We start from the raw sequence: 24,935 nt of genomic DNA, 5'->3' as shown, positions 1-24,935 counted from the left end.
CCCTTTCTATTCTAAAATATATGATTATATGACCTGGAATAAAAAAGGGCAAACTGCCTATATATTACACCTCATCACCTATAATCAGATTCTAATTCTGACACTAACCAAGTTACCATAGGCAAATGACCTAATTTTTATGAATGTAAAATGGGGATAATACCTATAATATCTAAGGCAGAGTTATGAGAATCATTCATTCTTTCATGTTCCTTCATACCACATATATATGTGTAGTGCTTTGAAAATCTTAAAGCATTAAATATATGTTGACTTTTATTATTCAGCTTAAATTTCAATATTGCCTTCCTGCCTCAATTTCCTAATATATAAAATGAGGGGAGTGGGTAAAATAATCACCATGTGCTGTCTAGCTCTGTTGTGACAGTTTGATTCTCTGGATTCTCCTCCATTTTCATGTGTTATGTGCTGGGTTGTATAGAACATAATAATCTCCCCATCCAATTCCACTCATATTCTTTATAATATCCTTCTACTTCTAGTCCCATTTCTACCATGGACTTCCACTGACGATCTTTGGTTCTTAGAAGGATGGATCCCTACCCTTTAAGTATTTCATTTGCAATACTTCTTTAGATACTTCCTCAATCTAGGGTTCTAGACAATTACTGAAGGATTTTTCAAGTAAAAAAAGTTAAATTGTGCTTAACCACCCAAGTCCCAGCTCCCTCACTTATAAAATGTAGGGCTTAGACTAGAAGATCTAGAAGATTATTCTGGTCTTGTATTAAGGAAGTCCTAGGTTCAGATCCTACCTTTGAAAGTTACTGTGTGACTGTGGACAATTTGTTTAATTGCCCTGTGCCTCAATTTCCTCACCAGTAAAATGAGGGTATTAAACTTGACCTCTGAAGTCTTTTTCAGCTCTAAATCTATGATCCTCTACTCCTAAGTCCATTTGTACCCATTAGTGTGAGAGAAAGAAGGGGAGAGAAAAGGGAGAAGAGCAAAAGTCAGAGAAAAACAGAAAAGAGACGTGCACACACACACACACACACACACACACAGAGAGAGAGAGAGAGAGAGAGAGAGAGAGATGACAGGTTAACATTGCATTTGCATTGCAATGACATCCAATCTCATTGTGAAATAGGGATCAAGGAAATGCTTAGCAAAAAGCCAGAGGGAAAGTCTCAGCATCAGGATATTACTCTATAGATTCATTCCATTGTTTGCTATATATAGTATATACTTGGAAGCAGAAGGCCTACCTTGAGTCCAGCAGGGTTCAACTGTTTACTATGTGAGTATCAGCAAATCACCTTATCATTTTCTCTATAAAATGGAGAAAATAACATTTGCTTCCTATCACAATTATTAGGATGATCAAATTAGACCATGTTTGAAAGAACTTTGTAAATGATGAACCAGTTTTAGTCATGCAGCAAAATAATGTCAAGAATGTGACCAGGATTGGTGCAAAGAAATTATATGCTCCATCTTTGAAGACATCTCTCTTTGGAAGGTAAGGGCATAGCTTTATGTCAACATCATAGAATCATAGAATGAAAGCTGGAAGTGTAAGGATGATATCAGAAATTAAGTCTTGTTATATTAGTTTAAAGATAAGAAGCTGGCTTGAGAAAGAATCAGAATTTCAAACAGAACTGAGATAGGGTGTCAGTTTCAAGTCAACTTTTTTTCTGTGACAGTTGCTCTCTATGTGTGGCAGTTGGTCTCAGCTAGTTGGCAGAGTTAGACTCTCTCTCTGAGGACTTGGAGGAGGTAAAATCTTTTACTCTAACTCTCTCAATGTCTGAGGTAGAAGAAAAGGAGAGAAAGACCTGAAGGAGTTAAATGTTTTCTTTTTCCAACTAAAGAAACACTATTGACGATCTATTGCTGTTTTTATAGATTGTTTTAACTCTGAGAAGACCAAAGAAAGACCTGGTCTTTGGTTTGGACTCTGAGTCTACTATGGCTCAGAGTCCTAACTTGTTTCTTGATGAGACTCAGACAATTAGCCTTTGTTATTTTTATGACTTGGAGACAAAGTTAAGAATTATAAAGATAATAGTGCTAGTTTATTTAGAATAGTAAAAATTTGGGTTAGTCAGGTCAGGAAGGATCAGTGTAGCCTGTGGAAACAGGAGAAGCAGTTCCTTGCAGAACCAGGGAGTTTTATTTGGTTGGAGTTAGAATCCCTTAGAGTTAGAAATCCTTTTTATCCTCATATTTTTAATAAATATTTTACTTTTTATAACAAGAGTATCTTTAGTGTCCTTGCTCCAGACCCTGAAGTGAAATTTAATCATGAGCTTCACTTCACTGATATAAACTGAAGCTACTTTGTAAGCACAGCAAGCAGAGTATCTAAATCAGTTTACAAAACCCATAATCAATTCATTGATATATTATTTTTACAGAAGGGACCTTAAGGAGCACAAAGTTATTTAATTTAATTTTACAGATGAGAAAACTGAGGCTCAAAGACAATGTCACTTGTCCAAATCATAGAGCTAGAATTGTTTTTCCACACCATGACCAGTGTTTTTCTATTTTATATGCTGATGATGGCATCAAGGTTATTTTTTTTTTGATGACCTGTTGAAATTATCCTTGGATTGCTGATCCACTGACACATCCCTGAAGATAACTGACTGATGCCTTTTGTTTATTTGTCTTGTTCCCTTGGATTAAGGCTTATAAAGAAGATCTTAGTCCAAAGGGGGAGAAAAGAGGTCTTCATATCAAAACAGCTTTCTTCCTCATACTTTTCAACTTCCTCTTACGCATTGTTTTCCCCTTCCACTCACCATTAGATTGTGAATTTCTTTTTTTTTTTTTTTAATTTGCATCCTCAACACTTAGCACAATGTCTGGTATGAAGTAAACATTTGTTAAATGTTTACAGTGTTATTGTATTATACTAGGAAACCCTAAGCTCCAAATAAAGAAGAAAACACACACATATGTACACAACTATTAATAAGCAATAAGTAGTCATGCCAACTCTTCTTTCAACTCTAGTGAGTATTACCTTCTACAAGAGATTTTTATAATGTATCAGACTTAAAGTATTACCCTAAGATTTGGAGATTTCACAAAAGAGACTTTCCATTTGGAGTTCCTGGAGAGTTGATTCCCTTCCCATTGGAAGTCATTAGTGGAGGGCAAAGTTCAAGTTTGCACTTTCATATCTGGACCATTCCTGTTGCTCTTCCATCCTGAAGGTTAGGTCTAGGGACTTGAGTACAGATCTAATTCTTTCGTGAACACTAGATCAAGGGATTGAATGTTATTTCTTCCTTCTTAGGAGATTCTTCCTTCTTAGGAGACTAGACTCAGGGAAAAAGAATTGAACTGAAGCATTCCTATTATCTCCAAAAGGCTGGGGCTAGAAGTACCAATTTTTTCACAGTTGCCTCTAGCTGCTGACTTATATCTGGGGTCTAATGGTTGCTTTGAGGGTAGGCAGTTTAGTGAGACAAGGACACTAGCCTAATCTGATTTTTGCCTATATTTAGCTCTTTCAAGATCTCTCATCTTTGGAACATTAGCTAGTTCCATTTTATAGGCTCAAGTCCAACAATATGATTTAAATCTCTAATTATCTTGACTCAATCAATGCCCTCAGTGACATATCATTGTCAAGGGACCTTCTCAAACACTATTGAGTGGGTGTCCTCTATCATTTCATTGTAGTGTCATTGGGGAAATCCTCACCTTCTAAAGGTAGTTGGTTTTATAGATAGGACTCTTTATTTTTGTCATCTTCACCAAGTTTTTCTAGGTCATACTTTCTTTAATGGCATACCACAATAAAAATATATTTCAGTATTAGATGAAAATTACCTGGCGATTATCCATACCAATCTTCTCCTTTAGGGTGAATTAAAAACCATTTGTATTTAGCCATGAATCTATTAATTCTAGAAAGTATAAAGCCTCAGTTTGGATTAGTAGGACTTTAATTCAGATCATCCCATGACAGAGATCTCAGCTTTATTAATCCACAAACACACCCTCTCCCCCCAATACCCAGACACATCTGAACATGGAGTTCTTGTAAATATGCCAGGGTATAAAATATACTCTTCAATCCTCCTCCTTCCCTAGTCACATTAACATCTCCTCATCAGTTACCAAAGTATGAATTTGTGAATCCAACATAGTCATAGCCAGCAGTACGACCACGAGGATCTGTGTAGGGCTGCATTCGAGAGGCACAGAATTGTACCTGCTCTGGAGTGAGGGCCTGAAAGACAGAGATTCATAGTCATAGGCATACTAAGGGAAAAAGTATTTCAATCTCCAAACATAGTAATGGAAGGAGCAACAAGTATGGGAAATAGCTCTCTTTCCTACTTCACTAACCCCTCCCACAAGCTCTACTTATAAGTCAGTTAAGATTGCCTTGAGATTCCAAGAGCTCACCTCTTTCAAGAAGACTTTCTTGATAAACCCCAAATGACTGTCTAGTGTATCAATCTCCATCCTATAACCTTTCATGTATATGATCTATGGACTATTCCTTTACATTTGTATTTTAGGGTCTGTATCTGCTTCTCCATCTCTCTAGTTAGATTAAAACCTCCATGAAGAAAGAAATTATCTTTATCCCTTCTTTCTTACTCCAGTCTCCCCACTCCAGACTATGTTAGAAAAAGTTTTGTGGGTGCATTTTCCCCCTAACCTTCTTGCCAGTATCTCCTTTCTATTCTTTTTCCTGAATGGATACTGATCCTTACCCTTGAAGGAAGAATCCAGAATTTCGATTGCACTCAAAGCTTTATACCTACCCCTACCCTTCTGAATGGTTGTGGATAGGACCTCTGCCCTTTACAACATACATGGCTGTTCAAATGACTTGGATAATCAGTCCTACTGGTACGATGCAGCACTTCCAAGCCCTGCTATCTCCTTTGCTTTTGCATTCTAGAGCCTTACCATCTGATTTGTTTCTATACCTTTCAACCCCTAAATGTTCTCATTTGATTTGCATCAGTATGTCTCCTGGGTCTTATCATCCACCCCACTACTGTACCTAGGAATTCAGACTCTACATCTACTCTGTAGCTGAATTATCTAATATATGTTGTTTCCCCGGTTAGAATGTGAGCTTCATGAATGCAGGGATTCTCTCATTTTTCAATTTTTATGATTAGGGCTCCCCTCTGTGCCTGGAAAATAAGAAGTTCCCATGATTTTTCAGCTAGTCACTCTGTTTATGCTTTCTAGAACTTTCTTCAGTGTTCAGGTTGACTCTTATAAGGGAAATGAGGGAGAACATAGAGGAAAAAGCATTTAGAATCTGTGTAGAAATAATTAAGAAAGAAGCATTTAAACAACATAAGGATCAGGGATATGATCACACTGGGACTTTTGGAGGTCACTGACCCATTTGAGTATGTGCCACCTAGAAACTGGTTTAATTCTTAGAAAAACAAAAACAAGCAATAACAAACAAACAAAGAAACAAAAACAGAAGACAGAGTATAGCTAGGAAGGAGAGGGGTCAGGTCTTAGGGACAAAAAATGTCACAGATGGAGGGACTGGCTCAGAAAGTAGGACTTTGCAGCATGGTGTCCCAGTGTGAGGACTGGATATAGAGTTGGAAAGCTTAAGTTAAAATTCTGGTTCTGCTACTTACAATAACCATGGGCAAGAAGGACCTTGAGCAAATCATTTTATTTCTCCTGAGGTTCAGTTTCCTCCTCTTCAAAATGAGGGCAGCTGGTGATATCAGAGGACCCTTCTAATGAAATCATTTTAGAGTATATAGGAATTCTTTTTACTAATTATAAAGATTAGTATAATTAAATAATAAAGGTGATAAAGTCTAATTGGGGGCAGAATCTTTAAACAAATACATAAGGATTCTGATTTTTTGAGAGCGTACAAGAATTCTTATATTGATCACAAAGATGAGAATAATTAAATAATAATGGTAATGGAGTCCAATGGGAGAGAGAGGGGGGAGAAGAGAGAGAGAGAGAGAGAGAGAGAGAAAGAGAGAGAGAGAGAGAGAGAGAGAGAGAGAGAGAGAGAGAGAGAGAGAGAGAGAGAGAGAAATATTTCAATTGTGGTTTATAGGAGCATAGATTTAAAAATGGAAGGGACATTAGAGATTGTCCAAACCCCTGACTCTATGGAGAAGGAATTTGTGGCCCAAAGAGGTAAGTGATTTTCCCAAGGTCAGCTAGGTGGTAAGTAGCAGAGCCAGATGTTCCCTCCTAATCCAGTTCTCTTTCCAGTGTATTTACCCAAGTTATTCTAGATGCTTTATGTAGGATGATCAGGTTGGAGAAGAAAACAGAAGCCAACAAGTAAATAGCAGCAGGAAACAATGGAGGCCTACATTCAAATGGAGTATGAGAAAGGTAGGTTCAGGAATAGAGAAGAAGGAATAGGTTAATCTGACCTGTTTCAGGTCATCCTTTGTGATGTAAGGCTTTCCCTCAGCCAGGGCCTGGAAGCCATTTTCAATTTCTTCACTGGACTTTATGTTCTCGGACTCCTTGTCAATCAGAAATGAGGTATATTCCTCCAGTGAGATGTAGCCCTTCCTGGGGGAGGAGAATCAGGAGAGAATAATTAAATATCTCTGACCTTTCTTAGGAGGAAAAACTCATATTCAAGTTCAAAAAGCACAGATTGAAGAACTTTATTAGGTTCTACGTAGCAAAGATAAAAGTCAGTCACAAAGATAAAATGTGAAAGCGATCTTCATATTTTAAGGTTAACGACCTTCACCTTGGCCTTTGATTTTCAATTCTGCTGGCTTTCTTGGAGTCTGCTGACTCAATATTACTATGCATGACCATTGCAAGATGAGGATGGCAGATGACCTTCCTGTATCCCTTCAAGCAGACATGCCTCTTTGTCTGTGAGCCCTTTAAAGTTCTGCCTTTGACAACTGAGTCCTTGATCTCATTCGCTAAGTCTACAACATGTCATTCTCCCTTCCTGAATTTAGGACAGATTTTCCTTTCCTACTGCTGTGCCTCCTTGGTGTCACCCCATGGAAAACTTCCACCTTTTTTATGTATCTAAATCTGCTCCCAACTACCTTCTGGAAAAGGGCCAGGGCAAATAGAGCTCCCTCCAAGATAGAGCTGAATCATCTACTCCCACTCCTCCACTCCCCTCAAAGAAAGGGACAGAGCTCATCCCTAAAGCCATATTGGATAATTATGGCTGACTTAATAGTTTTATGGCTGGCATTGACTTTGTCTTCTTCTGCAAGTTCTCCCACTTGCCCTTTCCATTTTTCACATTCTCTTTCTTTCCTATCATTGTCTTCTATAATCTCTTCTTTCTTCTAGTTACAGTATACCCTCCTCCATATCCATTTCTGTTATGGTGATTATTTTTTGGTGTATAGAATGTATTTCCCGATACCCTGGTTAAATCATGGGACTCAGAGATAATTAAGGATCTCAAAGCAAAGGAGCACTTTCCTTTATCTTATTAATGATAATGAAGAAGCCCAGTGGGTAGGTAAAGAAACAACTTTCTCATATTTTCTGAGCACCTTCTTCCTTTTGCCTTGCAAATACTGCCTTCATTTACAACTCTGTCATGCTTCTTACCTTCCTGGATCCACATCATCTAGGAATTTCTCAAACTTGGGTTCGGGTTCCCCTTCCTCCACCATGGGCAAATAGTAATTGAGGCCTCTGAGACAGGACCGGAATTCCTTGTGACTCAGCCTTCCAGACAAGGTCTCATCAAAATGTCTGAATGAGAAAATATCAAATACTGATATTACTTCAAGTACTAGGTCAGATGACAATAATTTATTTATCTGTTTGTTTATTGATTTATTTATTTTAAAAACCTTACCTTCTGTCTTAGAATGTATACTAAGAATCGGTTCCAAGGCAGAAGAGTGGTAATACAGGCAATACGGGTTAAGAGACTTATCCAGGGTTACCTAGCTAGGAAGTATCTGAGGTCAGTTATGAACTCAGGACCTTCCTTCTCCAGGTTTGGCTCTCTAACCATTGAACAACCTAGCTGCCACTCAACAATTTAACTTATTTTTATTAATTTTAATTAGTATTAATTTAATTATTAATTTATTTTATTGTATTTATTAAGCTTATTAAATACTAGGCACTGTGTTAAGTGCTAGTACTTCAAAGCAAACAAACAAACAAACAAAAAACACTTCCTGCCCTCACAGAGAGTACATTCTAATAGAGCAGATAGCATGTAAATAATTAGATAGTACAAGATTATATACAGACTTGGTAGAAGGTAATCTGAAAGAGACAATTGCCTTTCTCCTCTAATTAGTGTATACTCCCAAATCTGTGGGCTCCTGCTTGTACCAGCTCCGGAAAGTGAACTTAAATTTTTAGTATGAGCATTTATATGTCAGAAATCAGCCAACACTACAAATAAAGCCTTGATTCATTATTTTGCTAACTCGAGACTTAAGAAGGTGATAGAGAAAATGTTAATGAAGCAGATTAAACTGGAAAGTGTGTCTTATGTGCATTTATTTTTTCCTGGATAATCAACTATTAAACATTTGCCAGCACACTGCTAGACTTAGACTTACTGATAGGTTGTGCTAAATTCCTTTAGCGTCTCTTCACTCACACCAATCATGTCCCTGCAAGGAATAATCATAACATCATATACAAAGTATTTTTCTCATACATGCCTCTCAGCTCTAACATCTCCCACTGAAAGAGATTGTACCACCATCTGCTAAGATCGGATCACTTGTGATTGAAACAGATTCCCCTAGCAATGATAAGAATGGCCCATGGGCCATGAAACAAAAACTGGGAAAGCTGTCAGTGCCTGTGACATTCACAGCTGGTGACTCTTTATAATTCTGTAGAGCAGAAACCAAAGAGTGTTCAGGGAAACAGGGACTGTAAACAGATTACTACCTGGTGGAATAACCACACCTATAGATCATAGAATTATAGAATCTTGGAGTTGGAAGGGTCCCGAGAGACCATCTAATCCAATTTCCCACTGCTATTCCTCAGGCTCCCAACACTGGGGATTTTCTTTTCTTTTTTTTTTTAAACCCTTACCTTTTGCCTTAGAACTGGTACTAAATATCACTTCCAATGCAAAAACCAGTGAAGGTTAGGCAATTGGAGTTGTTACTTACCCAGGGTCACACAGCTAAGAAGTGTCTGAGGTCAGATTTAAATCCAGGTCCTCCCAGTTCAAGGCTTGGTGCTCTATCCACTGAACAATCTAACTGCCTCTACTGGGGATTTTCTAATGTTTGTGATTCTGACTGACTTCATTTCAGCTTTTCTAGGCACTGAGAAAGTAAGGTAGTTAATGATCATTTATTAAATGTTTATCCTGTGATTATTGAGAGACAACTGGGTCTTAGCAAGAGGATGGTCAAGCAGGACTTGGTACCCACTTTAGCCTCAAAAGGATGAGTCAGAATGGTTTTACAATTGAGTTAAAGGAAACAAAAGCTAAGAATATTAGAACTTTGGGAGGAGTTTTAGTTTAGGATCAAATACTGTATTGATTCATGGATTTCCATTTTAAAAGAAACCTTTTGAATATATTAAATGTGTAAACTATTTTGAAGTGCATCATTACATATTAGTCTGAATTCTGAATTTGAAATTGGGAAACTCTGGCATCAACTCCCACTTTCAACACATATTAAATGTATGACCATGGGTGGGTCCTTTAACTTCTACAAATCTCAGTTTCCTCATCTGTAAAATGAAGATACTGACACCCATCACGCATATATCACCTTGATATTATGAGACTCAAATGAGATAACATGCATATGTACAAATACGTTTGAAAAATTTGAAGTGGTATTTACATGTCAAGAATTATTATTATTAAAATGCTAACTAAATAAAATCCCAATGAATTCCTTCCTAAATCAATCAGTAACCAAGGTAAGCTCCCTGTCCCCTCTCATCATCTGCACTTCTTCCCCCCATCTCCCACCAGGCCCTCTGCAATTCTTATCACTCCAACCAGGTCTAGCCCAAATCTGGTCAGTTCCTATATTTTCCTTGAGCCCACAGTACTTGGCCTGGATCTGTTGCTCTAGATTGTGTTGCATTCTTATTCCTAGCTGGTGGAGCTGATCCCACTGCTGGGCTAATCCAATGGTGCTGTATTTGATGTCCAAGATCAGAGCATCCTCCATGATATCTCCCAGGTCCTCAATCTTGTTCAACTGACGCTTCATCACTTGAATTTCTTTCTGCTTCCGCTAGAGAGGAAGAAGAATGAAGAAAGATTAAAGTTGACCAGTGGCATGACAGCAGCCTGGAGGAATAGCTTTGATCCTATTCTGTTCAGTAGCTTGAATTACCTCAGCATAGAGAATCTACCATAAGGCCAAGAAGACCTAGGTTCAAATGATTTGGACATAAATTGGCTGTAAGTATATAGACAAATCTCTTGGCCTCTCAGTATTCTAGGCAACTTTCTAATACTTTAAATAGTTATTGACTGAAGTAATGGACTTCGAGTCAATAAGACCTGAGTTCAAATCTTGCCTCAAACATTTACTATTTTTGAGATCCTACACAATTAAAAAAGTGAATAAGAACAAAAACCACTGCCTGCCTCAGTTTCCTCAACTGCAAGATGATAATAATAAAATCTACCTCATAGGGTTGTTGCAAGGATCCAATATATGTAACATGTTTTGCAAACCTTAAAAGGGTTATATAAATGTTAATTATCATCATCAGAATAGACGGAAGAAACCAACAAGAAGGTTCAACGGCTGAGATGGCGATGCAGCAAAGCACTGCGGAGTGCTTAGGGCGTGTTGGATCACAAAAGAGAACATGGCCATCCAATGCAGCTGAGGAAGTCTCCAGATATAACGACTTTTCGTGCCACTGGACCCAGGCTTCCAACACCGAGAGAGTGGGACTGTCTCTGTGCATCGACTTTTCCACTTAAATCTCCTTCACGCACAAGTGTCTTTGTGCACACTCATCTATACACCATAGATGAAAATGCACAAAGACAATCGTCATCCTCGGTTACCGAGAGACTACAATTATACTATCATTATCAGAATCATTATATATTTCAAAGAAGGTGCTAACCCACATTATTAGAGGGAATATCTTTACCTCAGGCTTTCCTACATTAATGAAATCACAAATTTTGTTCAGTCCCTAACCTTCTTTTCATCATTGACTTGGCTGAAATCACAGATGGCATCCTTACCACATCAGAAGATGACAAAATTCTGAGGACAGTTAATGTGTTAGATGATATAATAACTACAAAAGATCTTAACAGGTCTGAACTTAAGCAGTATCAGTATAGCACAATGAAAAAAAAAAGAGCAATGAATATAGATTCAGAGGACCTGGGTTCAAATCCCTTTGCCAGTATTTCACCTTTGTGAAATGGTAGGCAGGTTATTTCACCTTAGCCTTTAGCTCCCTAATCTGTAAATAAGGCGAAACGGGAGCTAAATGGTCTCTGGAGTATTTTGCAGCCCTAAATCTGCAACCTAACAGTTATTTAAAATAATAAGGATAAATATAAATTCCTGCATTCAGATTTGAATTTTAAATCCCAAGTGTAAGAAGTATTACATATTAGTAAATTTTAGTATTACATATTAGTAAATAATTACAGGATCTTAGCTAACAGAAGACTTAATATGAGGAAATACTATGATGTGGCTGCTTAAATTAAAAAACCAAAAAAGGGAGAGAGAAAGAAAGCTCTAGAGACTTTAGGCTGTATTAATAAAAGTATAGTATAGAAGTCCTCGTGTACTCTCCCTGGTCAGACTACATGGGTAATACCAACCAATCTGGGATGCTGAACTAGAGTAAGTCTATAAGAACGTCAAGTCTGACCAACCAGAAGATAGTGAACAGGATGGTGGAAGAAGTAGAGTATGTGACATTTTAGGATTGGCTGAACACATTGGGACTCTTTAGCTTGCAGGAAAAAAATTTGGCTCCAAATATTTATTTGACGAGTTATCATGGTGCCTAGCACATAGTAGTACTAAAAATATTTATTGAATTGAATTGAGATTTTACTTGTCCAATTTGACCTAGAATACTCAGTAGAAGTTGCCCAAAGGCTGGTTTTAACTTCAAAACTCTCAACAATTAGAACTATGGGAATTAAACAGACTATATAGAGAGCTTACCATCATTGAGATTAAATTACTACTTACAAGAAATGTGGTAGCAGATAATCATGCTTAAGGGCTAGATGAGTATAAAGGCCCCTTCTAAGTTTCATTCTGACAGTTAGAATGCAAGCACATTTTAACTGATTGACAGTTCCCAATTATCTAAGATCTCCATTTTTTCCCCATGAAAATTAAGAAAGAGTACAGGGCTATAAACTAAGCTAAAAAGAATGGCAGAGGGATATCCATGGCATTTATCCTGTCAGTTTCCTGATATCTGCCTAGTAGTTATTGTCTAAATTCCCAGATCTTCTTAACCAATCAGCAAGTTCTTTGAACTCTTCATCACAGTATAAGACCAACCCTTCATGACCACTTTTCTCCATCAAAATATGTGGCTACTATTTGGCATTTTGATCTATTGTGGCTACTTTTTCTCTCTATCAGTATAGATAATTTATCATATAACTGTACCACCCAATTAGAATAGAAGAGCCTCCTTAGAACAGGATAGGAAGGCTACTAGTATGTTACTCTATAAAATCCCCAGGATCTGGGGTCAATGCTATTCACTAACAATATTCCCACCATGGAGTTAACTTTTCTTTATTTTTAAGGGAATGATAATTCTGAATAATGGAAAGGAACTTGGGTACAAATAATCTAAAATACGAAATTATCCCCAAAGTATTTTCTTTTGACTCTGGGAATACATTTTGTAATATTTTGCAATCATTTCACTTAATTCTGATTATAGATAGAAAAAAACCCTATCTATGTATATTTACATCTACATTTCTACCAAGATTTATATCTATATCTTTATATCTACATTAACTAGAAAAAAACACAAATATTCTCCATAATACTATAGTGGAATGACTTTTCCCCTGAAGATCTAGTAATCAGAGGAGGGAAAGAGGAGAAAAAAATTCCTTATGACATGTTAGCTTGAGAGCCCGGTATCTAACAACACTATAATGGCTCTGGCTAATGCTAAAATTGGTCTTCATTTTCTGGTCATTCATTGGCTGACAATGAGAAAGAGATAGCCTTGGGTTTCATGAGCAAATAGTATGGGATTAAACATTCATATATAGCACAGTTCAATGGAAATAGAACTGCAGTCAGGGCCAGAGAAACTAAGATTCAAATTCTGGCTGTGCCCGTGACTTTAGGAGTCATCTTCCCTTTCATGGAACCTAGCTAAGGTAGCTTCCTTATCTGTAAAGTGAGATAGTTGGATTAGATGATCTCTGAGGTCCAGGATATCTTTTCAATGATTCATTGAATAATAGGGCTATCAGACCTCCACATTGATCCAGATGTCATACTGGTATCCCTTGAGCTCTTTCCTGTTCCATGAACAAGACACAGTCTCTTGATTGGGCATTTCACTTTGATGTCCCTTATGCCAGGAGTGTTTTTTCTTCCTTATCTCTACTCTCTGGCTTCCCTGTATTATTTCATGTCTCAACTAAAATTTTGCTTTCTACAGAAAGAAATCCCTTTTAATTCTAATGCCTTCCTTCTAGTGATCATTTTCTATTTTCCCTGTATATAGTTTGTTTGTATATAATTATTTTCTTGTTGTCTCCCCATTAGCTTGTGAGCTTCTTAAGGGAAGTGACTTTCCCTCTCTTTTTGAATGCCCATTATGTAGCCCTTAATAAATGCTTACTGAATGATAGACATTTAAGAAACAAAACAAAACAAGGGAAACCTTCAACACATTGGACAGGAGAAGAACTCAAGGGGAAAATATAGGCAAGAAGTTTACAGAATCCTCATGGACTCCTCAGAGCTGAGGCTTATAATTATACTATATGACACCAAAGCAACCAGTCGAAAGGTAGAAAATCCCCACTGGATTATATGCCATCATTTTCTTTTTTTTAGCTACATGTCATGACAAAAATGTTTTAACCAATTCTTTCTATTGACTGATTAGACCAGAGAATCACAGAATTTGAGAATTAGAAGGGCCTCAGAAGCCATGTAGTCCAAATCATAACTGAAAACAATCCCCACCATCACATGTCTCACAGTCATCCAGATTCTACCTGAAAATCTACAAGAGGGAATCTACCACCTCCTAAAGTGGCCCATCCTACTATGAGACAGCTTGAATTGTTAAAGAGTGTTTTTTGGCATTTTGGTTTTGGTTTTTATTTCTTGACATAAAACCCAAATGGGTCTTTTTACCCACTGGAGGCTCCTAAATTTTCCTTCTTGGTCCAACTAGAGCAAGTCTAATCTGTCCTGTCTGTAACGTTCGAATGAAACATTCCATTAAGTAGGGCTTTCTTATTCTCTGGTATTCAAGTGGCCACAGACACTGTAGGCACTTACTTTATTAGCTTCCAGCTGGGATTCTAGGGTTCCAGTTTCCTTGAGCAATGATCTAGTCAGAAAAACAGAGGAAAAGTTTCATATTACAGAGATCGTCCATGCCTGTGGAGTTCCACCTGTTCAAAACCTCTTCATTTTTATGTTTCCTCTTCTGCTTACCATCATTTCCTGAGTTAAGCTGTGCATGTAGTGTTCTCTTACCTTACTCTTCCCCTTGCTCCAATTACCTCTGAAATTCTCATTTCCTAGTTCCTGGATTAATAAGAGGGGATGATTTCCTCCCTAGCTTGTGATAGAGGCCCTGTAACTCCAAATCACTTTGCTCCCATTCTCTCCCCCACGAACTCTTATTTTTAACTAGTTGTTAACAGACTGCAATTAATGCCAAGGATAAAAATTAAAGGCATAGAAATCAAAATGGGCATCATATATTTCATCCTTTGCACTTGAATCCTCAGTGCCTAGCACAGGCTGTTGTGCAGGTGTTTTAGCTGTATCTGACTCTTTGTGACCCTGTTTGGGGTTTTCTTGGCAAAGTTACTGGAATGGTTTGACATCTTCTCTAGCTCATTTTACAGATGAGGAAACTGAAGCAATCAGGGTTAAGTGACTTGCCCAGGGTCACACAGCTAGAAGGTATCCTCCAAGACCAGAGTTGCTTAATAATTAGGTATCATATTAAAAACTTTTTTTTTCTTGTTCTCCAGAGCAAGAGAGTGAGGTATTACGTGTAAAAGAAACCACCACCTCCCCACTAAATAATAATACAGAAGGCACAAAAATTAAAACTCTTCATGTAACTTCATGTAAATCAGTGTATTTTCAAGAAAAAAAAACAAACCCTAGAATTTTAATTTTGAGAGGAAGGTCCCAGAAACTATAAATTGGCATCCTAAAGGAGACTTTCTCCTGTTTCCAGGCCCAGTGCTCTATTCTCTGTACTACCTTGCTTATTGATTGGCATTTATACTACTTTCCAACTTGATTCATTATTTTTTCCTAGTCTTTTAGCACATTTTTCTCTTTCTTACACGACAGTTCATCCTACTTACTTTCCTTACACTTGATCTCCAGCTTCTCTCTTCTTCTCTTTAAATTAGCTGCTCCCCATCCATGGAACACTTTCCCCACTAACCTCTAACTCTTAGAATCTTTGGCTTCCTTTTCAATTCAATTCAAACATCTTCAAAACAGTCCTTTGTCAGTAGCTTCTAGTATTGAGTGCCTTCCTTTATAAGTCTTTTCTATAGAATCTGTATTATCTTTGACATACCCACTTATGTATATGTTGTCTCCCTTATTAAAATATAAACCCTTTCAAATCAAAGACTTTTCCTTTTCCTTTGTATTCTAGGTCTTAACACAGGACCTGTCACAGTGTTTAATGAATGCTTGTTTGATAGACTGATTTTTCATGTAACCTAGAGGGTGTGCCTGGGATTATAACAATAGCTCAAATTTGCATAGGACTTTATAATGGCAAAATGTTTTTCATATATTATCTAAAAGAATACAACACTTCAATGATTCTGTGATCCCATTAATGTAGTTACTCCCTGGAATGCCTTCTCAATCTGTCTTGTACATACCCTTCTATAAATCTTTCATGGACTCTCCAAGGGATTGGTAGGGATCTCTTTCTAAATATTTTGAAGCCATATGGGTACTAATATAGCATTTGGGCTGCCCACCTCTTATTCTTTGACCAGTCCACCTCTTTTTCTGGTGATAACATTTCTTTGATGATTTTTCTATACCTCTTTTGTGGATGCAATTCATCATTTGTAACATGCTGCAGCCTATTTACACTCACCGCATATCTCTCCATTACCCTTTGGGTGACCTGTAATTTCTATTCCTCATAGCTTTTGGTATTCCATGATTGCATCCAGAAAGCCACAACTAAAGGATATTCTTGTTTACAAGGTAGAATTTTGGTTCAGGGAGAAACTCAAAGTCACTGAAAACACCATATTATTTCTCAAATTCTATCTAATCCATTGTCTTCTTTCTATATTCAGTCCCCGTCTCAGTTCACTGTCTATCTGCAGCATCTCTCCAGGATCTGTCTACTGATATATAGCTCTGTGGGCTGGGCTTGCAAATGAACAGAGTCTAGCCAGTAGGCACTCTTCAGTCACTTTAATACTTGCACTATATGATCCAGGAACAAAGGATAAATGTCGTAATTCACATTTTACAAATGAAGACATCTAGCCTCAAACAAGTTAAACATCTTGCCCAAGGTCAAACAGTTAATGGTAGAAATGGAACTAGAATAAAAGATGTCTGCTTCTAAATCTAGTGTTCATTCCATAACACCATTTTGTCACAAGAAGGTAAGGGGAGAAGGCTAGGGATAAGAACAGTTCTATTACTTTACCTTAATAATAGTAAAGAATTTTATTGGTTGATTGCTATGATTGGATTTGCCTTTCTCTATTTGTCTGTGACTTCTCAGGGGGAAGAAACTAGGTCAATATGAAGAAAACCCTCCACTTAAAAGGCAAATATTTGGCTCTGCCACTTAATTAAGTGGATTTAAGTAAATTGTGTTGTGTCTTTGACCCTTATTTCTTCATCTATAAAATGGAAGCATGTGATGTGGTGGACAAAAGACAGACCTTGTTTGAGAAAGAACTAAATTTCAACCCTTCCTCTGATATGTTCTGGCTATGTGACAAAAGCAAACTATTTAACCTCTCTAGGCTCAAGGCAACTCTCTAAAGCTCTTCCCTTATCTGTAAAATTAGGGGGATGAAATCAATGATGCCCAAAGCCTGTTCCATTGTTAATGCTACAGAGGAGTTTCTATTATTGGTGGAAGGAGTTTTCATACCAGAAGTCCTTCACATGGAAGAAATCACAAATTGAAACTAAAAAAAGTGAGGATGATAATTTCTCCCTTGTCTACCTTGTAGGGGCATAATATCAAATAAAATAATGAATATAAAGTGTTTTGACATCACAGTAACAGCTGTAGAAATGTAAACTGTCATTAATGTTGCTACTTGCTCACCACAGCCTTTGGCTTAATCCATGATAAGGACTACAGTAACTGAGCTCCAAGCAACCACTAATAGGTTGATTACCTTACTTGCTACTTGATCCCTTCCATCCCCTTGCCCATGTTAAATATAAAATTCAATACTAACCCATCTAGGAAATAAGCTCTGAATAGGGGATTCCAGGAACAGGAGCCAGAAGGGAAAAAAATGAAACAGAGAAAGCAGGTTAGTCCAAGTTATTCAGCACAAAAGAATCTTATTTGCCCAGGTCTTCAATATTTTCTAGCATGCTTCCGGTTTGTTGTTATCAAGTCTCTTCAATGACGAAGATCTTAGCTCCCAAATCTCTAATATCAAAACTCACTCAGATTCCAGTTGTGTACCAGCCCTACCCATCTGTCCCAAAGGCCCCACCATCTGATCAAACCCACCTGTTTTTCTGAGTCAATGAGCACTGTGAGCTCCCATCTCAATAGGTTCAAATGATATCACATTCTAAAATTAACAGAGCCTACCAGACACCAGCACCAGAATATCCAAGAGAAAAAGAGAGAGACTTTGGATCAGCAATTTCCATTATGTCTGTCATCTGATTTCCATAAGTCTCATCTCCTGATTTCCTTCAAATCATTGTCTTATTTATGCTTGGCCCAGGGTGGATGGGACCAGCTTATTTGGGGACTTTTTTTGAAGCACCTGATTCCATACTCAGGGCTAGGATTTGCTTTATGATAGGTTGAGCATAGACTCAATGGAGCAATTAGATTTTTCTAAGAGTGGAGATATGGACACTATTCTAAATTGTCTCTTGTCTCCTTATATACCACAGTTTTTAAAAATCACACCATCAGAAATTGGTTTCTTTAGCTTAAAATACTTTCTTCTTCAAGCCTCTTCTTTTACAAAGGAAATGCCACTCAAGTAAGAGTGACATAAACAGCCTTATATAAATAATCTTTGTGGACTCGTAATTTTTTTCATCTGTCAAATTAAAAGGTTCAATTGGATAATCCCTGAATCTTTAAAACTTTTTTACCCAATTATATGATAAGCCATCACTAATCATTCACATGTAAATTAGCTCATCAGATATGACTCTGTGTAATAACTACCGGGGATCAAGATATTTGTTGTCTTTTGTGAATAATGAGAGAATAAGAGGGGAACAATTTCATGACAATGCCTTGGCAGGTAGGTCTTCCTGGGTTTCCACAATGGCAGCAGTGAAAGCAAAGACCACACCATGAGGGAAAATATTGCATTATATGCCCCAAAGACTGCTGAATCTTTTTCAGCTCTTTCCAAAAAGCAAATCAACTCCACTGATATCTTTCTAGGAAAGTGGTATTATACCCCATAGGACCTGCTCTTTTATTCAGGAAAAACTGGTCCATGGGCTCAAATGTTTCAGGGTCTGATGAATCCCTCTCCAGTGGCAATCAAGGGACCCAGATGGGGCAGCAAACCTGGTTTCCTGGATCCACTGGGAGAATGCACTGGCCTCTTGTTCAAACTCTTGGCAGAGCTCACGATTCTTCATTTGTCTCTCTTCCTCTTTTTGCAATTCCTGCTCTCTTTCCTGTAAGCCCAAGCCAGAGTCAAGGGTAATAAGTCTTTGGAAGTCCTTACTTGGATAGGTATCATATTTCCAATAGAATCTCAAACTGTCACCCAAGCAGTTCCCTGTGCCTCTGCTTGACTATCCTTACCCCCATGCCTGCTTTTTCTAAGCCATTTTACCTGGTATAAATCACCCCTAATCTCTACCTATTGAAATCCTAACCATAGTTCAATTTAGTGGTCCTGGAACCCTCTCTAATCCCTAACCAGAAGTGATTATGGCTAAGTTCCACTGGCACTTGGTTTGTCCTAATGGAATATATTGGAAAGGACATTGGATTTGAAGACAAAAGACTTGAATTTGAGGCTTGGATCTCCCTCTTATTAGCTATGTGCCTTGAGGCAAGCCACTTAACATCTATGACACTTATTTTTCTCATCTGTAAAATGAGGATAATAATAAATGTTTGTTATTACATTTAATTGGTAAATAAATAAATAAATTACATATTTACATGTATTATTATCCTCATTTTACAGATGAGAAAAATAAGTTTTCTGAAGTTATATGATCCAAATTGTCTCCCTTCCTCCTTTCCCTCACCCATTCTGGAGCTGGCAAGCAATTGGATCTGGGTTATACATATATTATTACCCAAAACATATTTTCATATTCTTCATTTTTGTAAGTGCATAATCATATAAAACCAAAACCCCCAAACAAAAACCCAAATAAACAAGCGAAAAATTGTATACTTTCATCTGCATTCCCATTCTAATGGTTCTTTGTCTGGAGATGGATAGCAATAAATGTAAATATGAAAAGACAATATAAATTATCATCACTCTACTTATCATAAGCTTCCTTCTGTTACATTTATTTCATTATATCTGTTTATATACCATACCAATTCCTATTAGATTATAAGAACATTAAAGTTAGATGGGGATTGGATCACATACATCTTTTTATAGGTTTATCCAGTATCTAACATAGGCCTTGCACTTGATAGTGTAGGGATAGGGGCTGGACTTTGGATTTCATTGATACAAAAAAATCCCAAATGAAGAAACTACCTCCACCAATGTAGGTTAGTACCTTCCCTACAATCTATAATCCCAGAATGTTGCCTAGAGAATACTAGATAGCACAGTAGGTCTAGAGTTAGGAAGTTTGTTGTTCAATTTTTTTCAATTGTTTCCACCTCTTAGTGGCCCTAGTTGAAATTTTCTTGACAAAATTATCAGAGTGGTTTAACACTTCCTTCTCCAGCTCATTTTACAGATAAAAAAATTCAGGCAAATAAGATTAAATGACATGCCCACAACTATGTATGAAGCAAGATTTGAACTCAGGAAGAGAAGTCTTCCTGACTCCACTTCACTGTACCACCTAGCTGGCCAGGACTCAGAAAGACCTGAGTTCAAATCTGTTCTCAAATGTTTACTAACAGTGCGATTCTGACAAGCCACCACCTATGGCCACCTCAGTTTCTTCAAGTGTAAAATGAGTATAATAATAGCATCTACCTCACCTCCCAGGGTTGTTGTGAGGACCAAATTGGATACCATTTATACAGTTCTTAGTAGAGTGCTCAATGTTGCCCAGGGTTATATAGCCAGGATATGCCAAAGAGTGAAAATGAATCCATATCTTCCTGCCCCAAAGGTAACTTTCTTATGCTGTGCTATGTTGCTTTAAACATAGTAGGACCTTAATGGTTATTTCTTGTATGAATGTTACAATTAAAAATCATCTTAAGGAATCCTTCTAGGACTACTCTGTCCCAATACCGTAAACCACCAATGCAAGATTTGATGAAATCAGTTCTAAATTATTTATACAAAAGGCCATGGTGAAGGCAACCATCATGAATAGTGGGTTATCTGAAGGGAATAAAGTCTCCCAATTTTGGATAAGTGGTCAAGAGATCTGGATTCTAATTCTGAATCAGCTCCATTATCTTAGACCATTCACTACCCCTTTATGGGCTTAACTGGTTCTTCTCAATTATAAAATTAATATTAAGAACTATAATTTAAAAAGAATTTTAGGGTTTATAAAGAACTTTACATATGTTAACTCATTTGATTTTTATAACATCTGTATGAGGTAGCTACTGTTATCATCCTAATTTTAGAGATGAGGAAACTGAGGCTGGTAAGAGATTAAGTGACTAGTTAAGCATCCCTGACAGGAATTAGACTCAGGTCTCTTCCTGGATCCAGGGACAGTTAGGTTACACAGTAGAAAAAATGCCAAGCCTGGAATCAGGCAGACCCTGAGTTCAAATCCATCCTTAGACACTTACTGGCTTTGTGACCCTAGGCAAGTCATTTAATCCCATTTGCCCCAGTTTCTTCATTTGTCAAATGAGTTAGAGAAGGAAATGTCAAATACTCCAGTATCTTACCAAGAAAACCCCAAATGGGGTCACAAGGAGTTGGACATGACTGAAAAAACTACTGAAAAACAACTTTGTTATTTTTACTCCAAGTTCAATATCAATTGAACCACCTAATGACTTAAAATTAAATCCTTAAACTAAATTGTCTCTGTGGTCCTGTTTAGCATTATCATTCTATGGTTTTATTTTTATTTGACCTTGATGTCCTACATAAAAACTTTTAGCAGAACTGACTTGCATTAAAAAAAAAAGATTAAAAAGAGTTTTTATTCCTTGACCCAAATCAATGGATAGTGCTGGGAGGAGATATGGTTCAAGGGTATTCTGAGAGGAAATAGACTTTGATTTAAAACAAATTTCAAATTGAATAATCCACAAAGCTAACTATATGCTTTGGTTGAATCTGGGATTGTGTGTGTACCTCTGCGTATGTGTGTGTATATCTTTGTGTATGTGTGTGCCTCTGTGTGTGTGTGTGGATTTGTATATGTGTGTGGTCCCCTTTGCCCACCTGTCAGTATCCCAAGTATGGAGGCTCCTGCTATTTCTTAATATGATCCTCAAGTATCCCTGTTTACTGAGTGGCTAAGAGTGAGCAGGTTGGCTAAGGGAGCAGTGAGACTTTCCCAAAGCTTTAAATCAGCTCAAGGGTGACTCAGGATGTCCTGAATATTTCCATGATGGTTCAAAATTCATTCCCAAACTCCACTTCCTCCCTAGATAAGTCAGTTTGGAGAAAAGGTACTTGCTCTAGAATTGGCATTCTTAACTTGAGATTTCATTTGACCCTTTCCTTATGTAACAATACATTTTATCTTATTCATTTGAAAATATTATTTTGGAAGTGATGGTAGTTTTTACTAGTCTGCCACAAGGGTCCATGCCATCCTCTGTGAATGGAATGCTCTCCTTCCTCTACTACATTTTGCAGGAAGTCTTTTCCAGTCTCCCCTATCCCTATCTACAGGTAGTGTCTTCCCTCTGAGATGAAAGCTCATTCTCTCTGATATATACTGTATGTACATAGTTGTTTAAATATCTCTCTCCCTTAGAATGTGAGATTGGGCAAGTATTAAAATTTCATCTTTCTTTGTTCTCTCAGCATTTAGCACAGTTCCTGGCACACAGTTTATTTTTATTCAGGTTTTCTTTTTTTTCCAATTGGGTTCAGGTCTTTGTGACCCCATTTAGGGTTTTCAAGGCAAAGATACTAGAATGGTTTGACATTTTCTTCTCCAGTTAACTATACAGATGATGAAACTGAGACCAACAAGGATTAGTGGCTTGGGTGGTCACACAGCTAGTAAATGTCTGGTCAGATTTGAAGTCAGGTGGATGAATATGTCTGACTTCAGATACAGCACTCTATATACTGTGCCACCTACTTACCCCTGGCACACAGTATTGATAAAGGCTGATTGATTACAGTGATATGATGATGAATGGTTGAGGAGCTATAACTATCAAATTCTAAGTCTGATTCTTTGTGTGTGTGTGTGTGTCCTCAGAGGTGAGTATCTTCCTTTGTTTAAAAATATTCCCAATTCTATGATTTGGTGTTTTGCTTTTATAAGATTATTTACTTATAAAAATGAATAATATAGAAATGTTTTGTGTTTTATGTTATACATGCATAACCCAGATTGAATTGCTTATCAACTCTGGGAGGAGGGAAGGAAAAAAGGAGGCCCACAATATGGATCATATAACTTTGGAAAACTTTTGTGGAAATTTGTTATTAAAATAAAAAAATAATAAAAATATTCCTAAACTATAACTAACTTTTCCTTAGAAGGCATAATCCTAACTCTTTTAACCTTTGTTTCTCCCTTTGTCTCTCCTCCAAGTTCCCAGGTGTTGTCTCCTGACCTTGACTCCTAAGCTAAGTCTTCCATGAGATTAAATAAAGTAGGTTGATATCCTTGATGCCAAATCAATTAGTGGTGTCAGCAGAATCATGTTATTTTTGTCCTCCTTCCTTCTGCCCTGGGAAAGCTCTGAGGTTATTTCCAAGAAGTGCCTGATGACCCTCTGGATGATGCTACCAGTGAAGACTTTCCCTATCAGGGATATGGTTCCCTAGAAGAGCTTTTTGTTAGCAGAAATGGAGTACAACATTAATCTTTCTATATATTCCCTACTCAGGTCCCAACATTCTTATATTTGGTTTCAATGACTTGTGACTTCATTAGTAGGAGTATTCACTCCACTAATGCTGGTTGCATCCATCTGCCTTTGAGTAAATCATGTTTATAATTTACTGTAGCATCCCAAATTCATCATCTGTGTGCCATCTTTCTGGTGATGAACCTCTCTGAACTAAACTAGTTGAATCTCATATAAGAGACTCACAGTCTATCACTGGGCCCCTAATCAAAACTTTTCCAGTTTGGTAGATTTTGCTAAATCTTGAATTCTGTAGCCTTTATGAAGCCAAGATCACCACTATCAGAACAAAGCAATGGAGTAGGACATTTGCAATCCTGAAAAAAACTCTGGTTTTTTTGATGATCAGATGAATCTGATCAAAATAAACAACAAAGGTAGTCTTCAAGGGCAAAAATAAATGGGTATTTTGTAGAGCAATGCACTGACTGCTCAGCCTGGAGTTAGGAAGTTCAAATGCCACCCTAGGTATTTACTAGCTATCTGAACATGGACAATTTACTCTCTCTCCCTTTGCATTTGTCTCTGAAGATTCTTTTTGAGAAACAAAAGATAATATTTTTAGAGTGCCTTGCAAACCTTAAAGTGCTATGTAAATGCTTATTAGAGAAGTGAAAGATAGCCCTAACTCTTATTCTTGGTAATGATGGTAGTTTTGGGGAAGAGGGTGAAGGAATAGGGGGAATGGGGACTTAAGCCATGATAGATATATACATATATATATATATGTATATATCTATAACCATCATATATCACATATATTGTATATAATTATATAATATATAATAAATCATATATATGAGCCTCATTTTTATTTTTAAACATAAATTGGCACTGAATTCCTTTGCATATGTACAAGTTATCTCCCTGAATCAGTGCCCAACTATCCAAAGTCCTAAGTGACAGATGGTTCTGATTATCTGTGACATAGGTAATAAATAAATAGGGTTAGGTAATAAATAGGTCCTCAGAGATCATCTAGTCCAACTTCATCATTTAATAGATAAGTGAACCAAAATGTATAGAGCCTAAAAGTGTTTGCCCAAAGTTATATATGAAATAAATATCAGGGAACAAAAGCTTTCTTCTGATTCTAAATCTAATGCTCTTTTTACTATAATTTGTTGATCCTAGGACTAGACCCATGGTACCTTTCTTTTTAAAAATCCTTACTTTCAGTCTTAGAATCAGTACTGTTCTTTGGTTTCAAGGTAGGAAAGTGGTAAGGGCTAGGCAATGGGGATTAAGAAATTTGCCCCAGGTCACACAGCTAGGAAGTGTCTGAGGTCATATTTGAACAGAGGACTTCCCATCTCTAACCCTGGCTCTCA

General features: G+C 37.2%; 1 protein-coding gene across 1 annotated transcript in view; it reads right to left on the bottom strand.

Moving 5' to 3' along the window:
* Positions 1 to 2,806: 2,806 nt before the first annotated feature.
* SPTA1 (spectrin alpha, erythrocytic 1) overlaps positions 2,807 to 24,935 on the bottom strand; it is a 116,179-nt gene continuing 94,050 nt past the window's right edge. Inside the window, 9 exon segments of the mRNA XM_007481672.3 lie at positions 2,807 to 4,156; positions 4,158 to 4,219; positions 6,387 to 6,531; positions 7,558 to 7,704; positions 8,535 to 8,588; positions 10,012 to 10,199; positions 14,463 to 14,514; positions 17,618 to 17,635; positions 18,937 to 19,049. Coding sequence (XP_007481734.2) covers positions 4,081 to 4,156; positions 4,158 to 4,219; positions 6,387 to 6,531; positions 7,558 to 7,704; positions 8,535 to 8,588; positions 10,012 to 10,199; positions 14,463 to 14,514; positions 17,618 to 17,635; positions 18,937 to 19,049 — 855 coding nt within the window. The 3' untranslated portion in view covers positions 2,807 to 4,080.

This window comes from Monodelphis domestica, chromosome 2, assembly GCF_027887165.1.
Source record: "Monodelphis domestica isolate mMonDom1 chromosome 2, mMonDom1.pri, whole genome shotgun sequence".
NCBI classification, from domain to species: Eukaryota; Metazoa; Chordata; class Mammalia; order Didelphimorphia; family Didelphidae; genus Monodelphis; species Monodelphis domestica.
The sequence above is the reverse complement of the archived record's forward strand: the minus strand, read 5'-3'. Positions and strand labels throughout refer to the sequence as shown.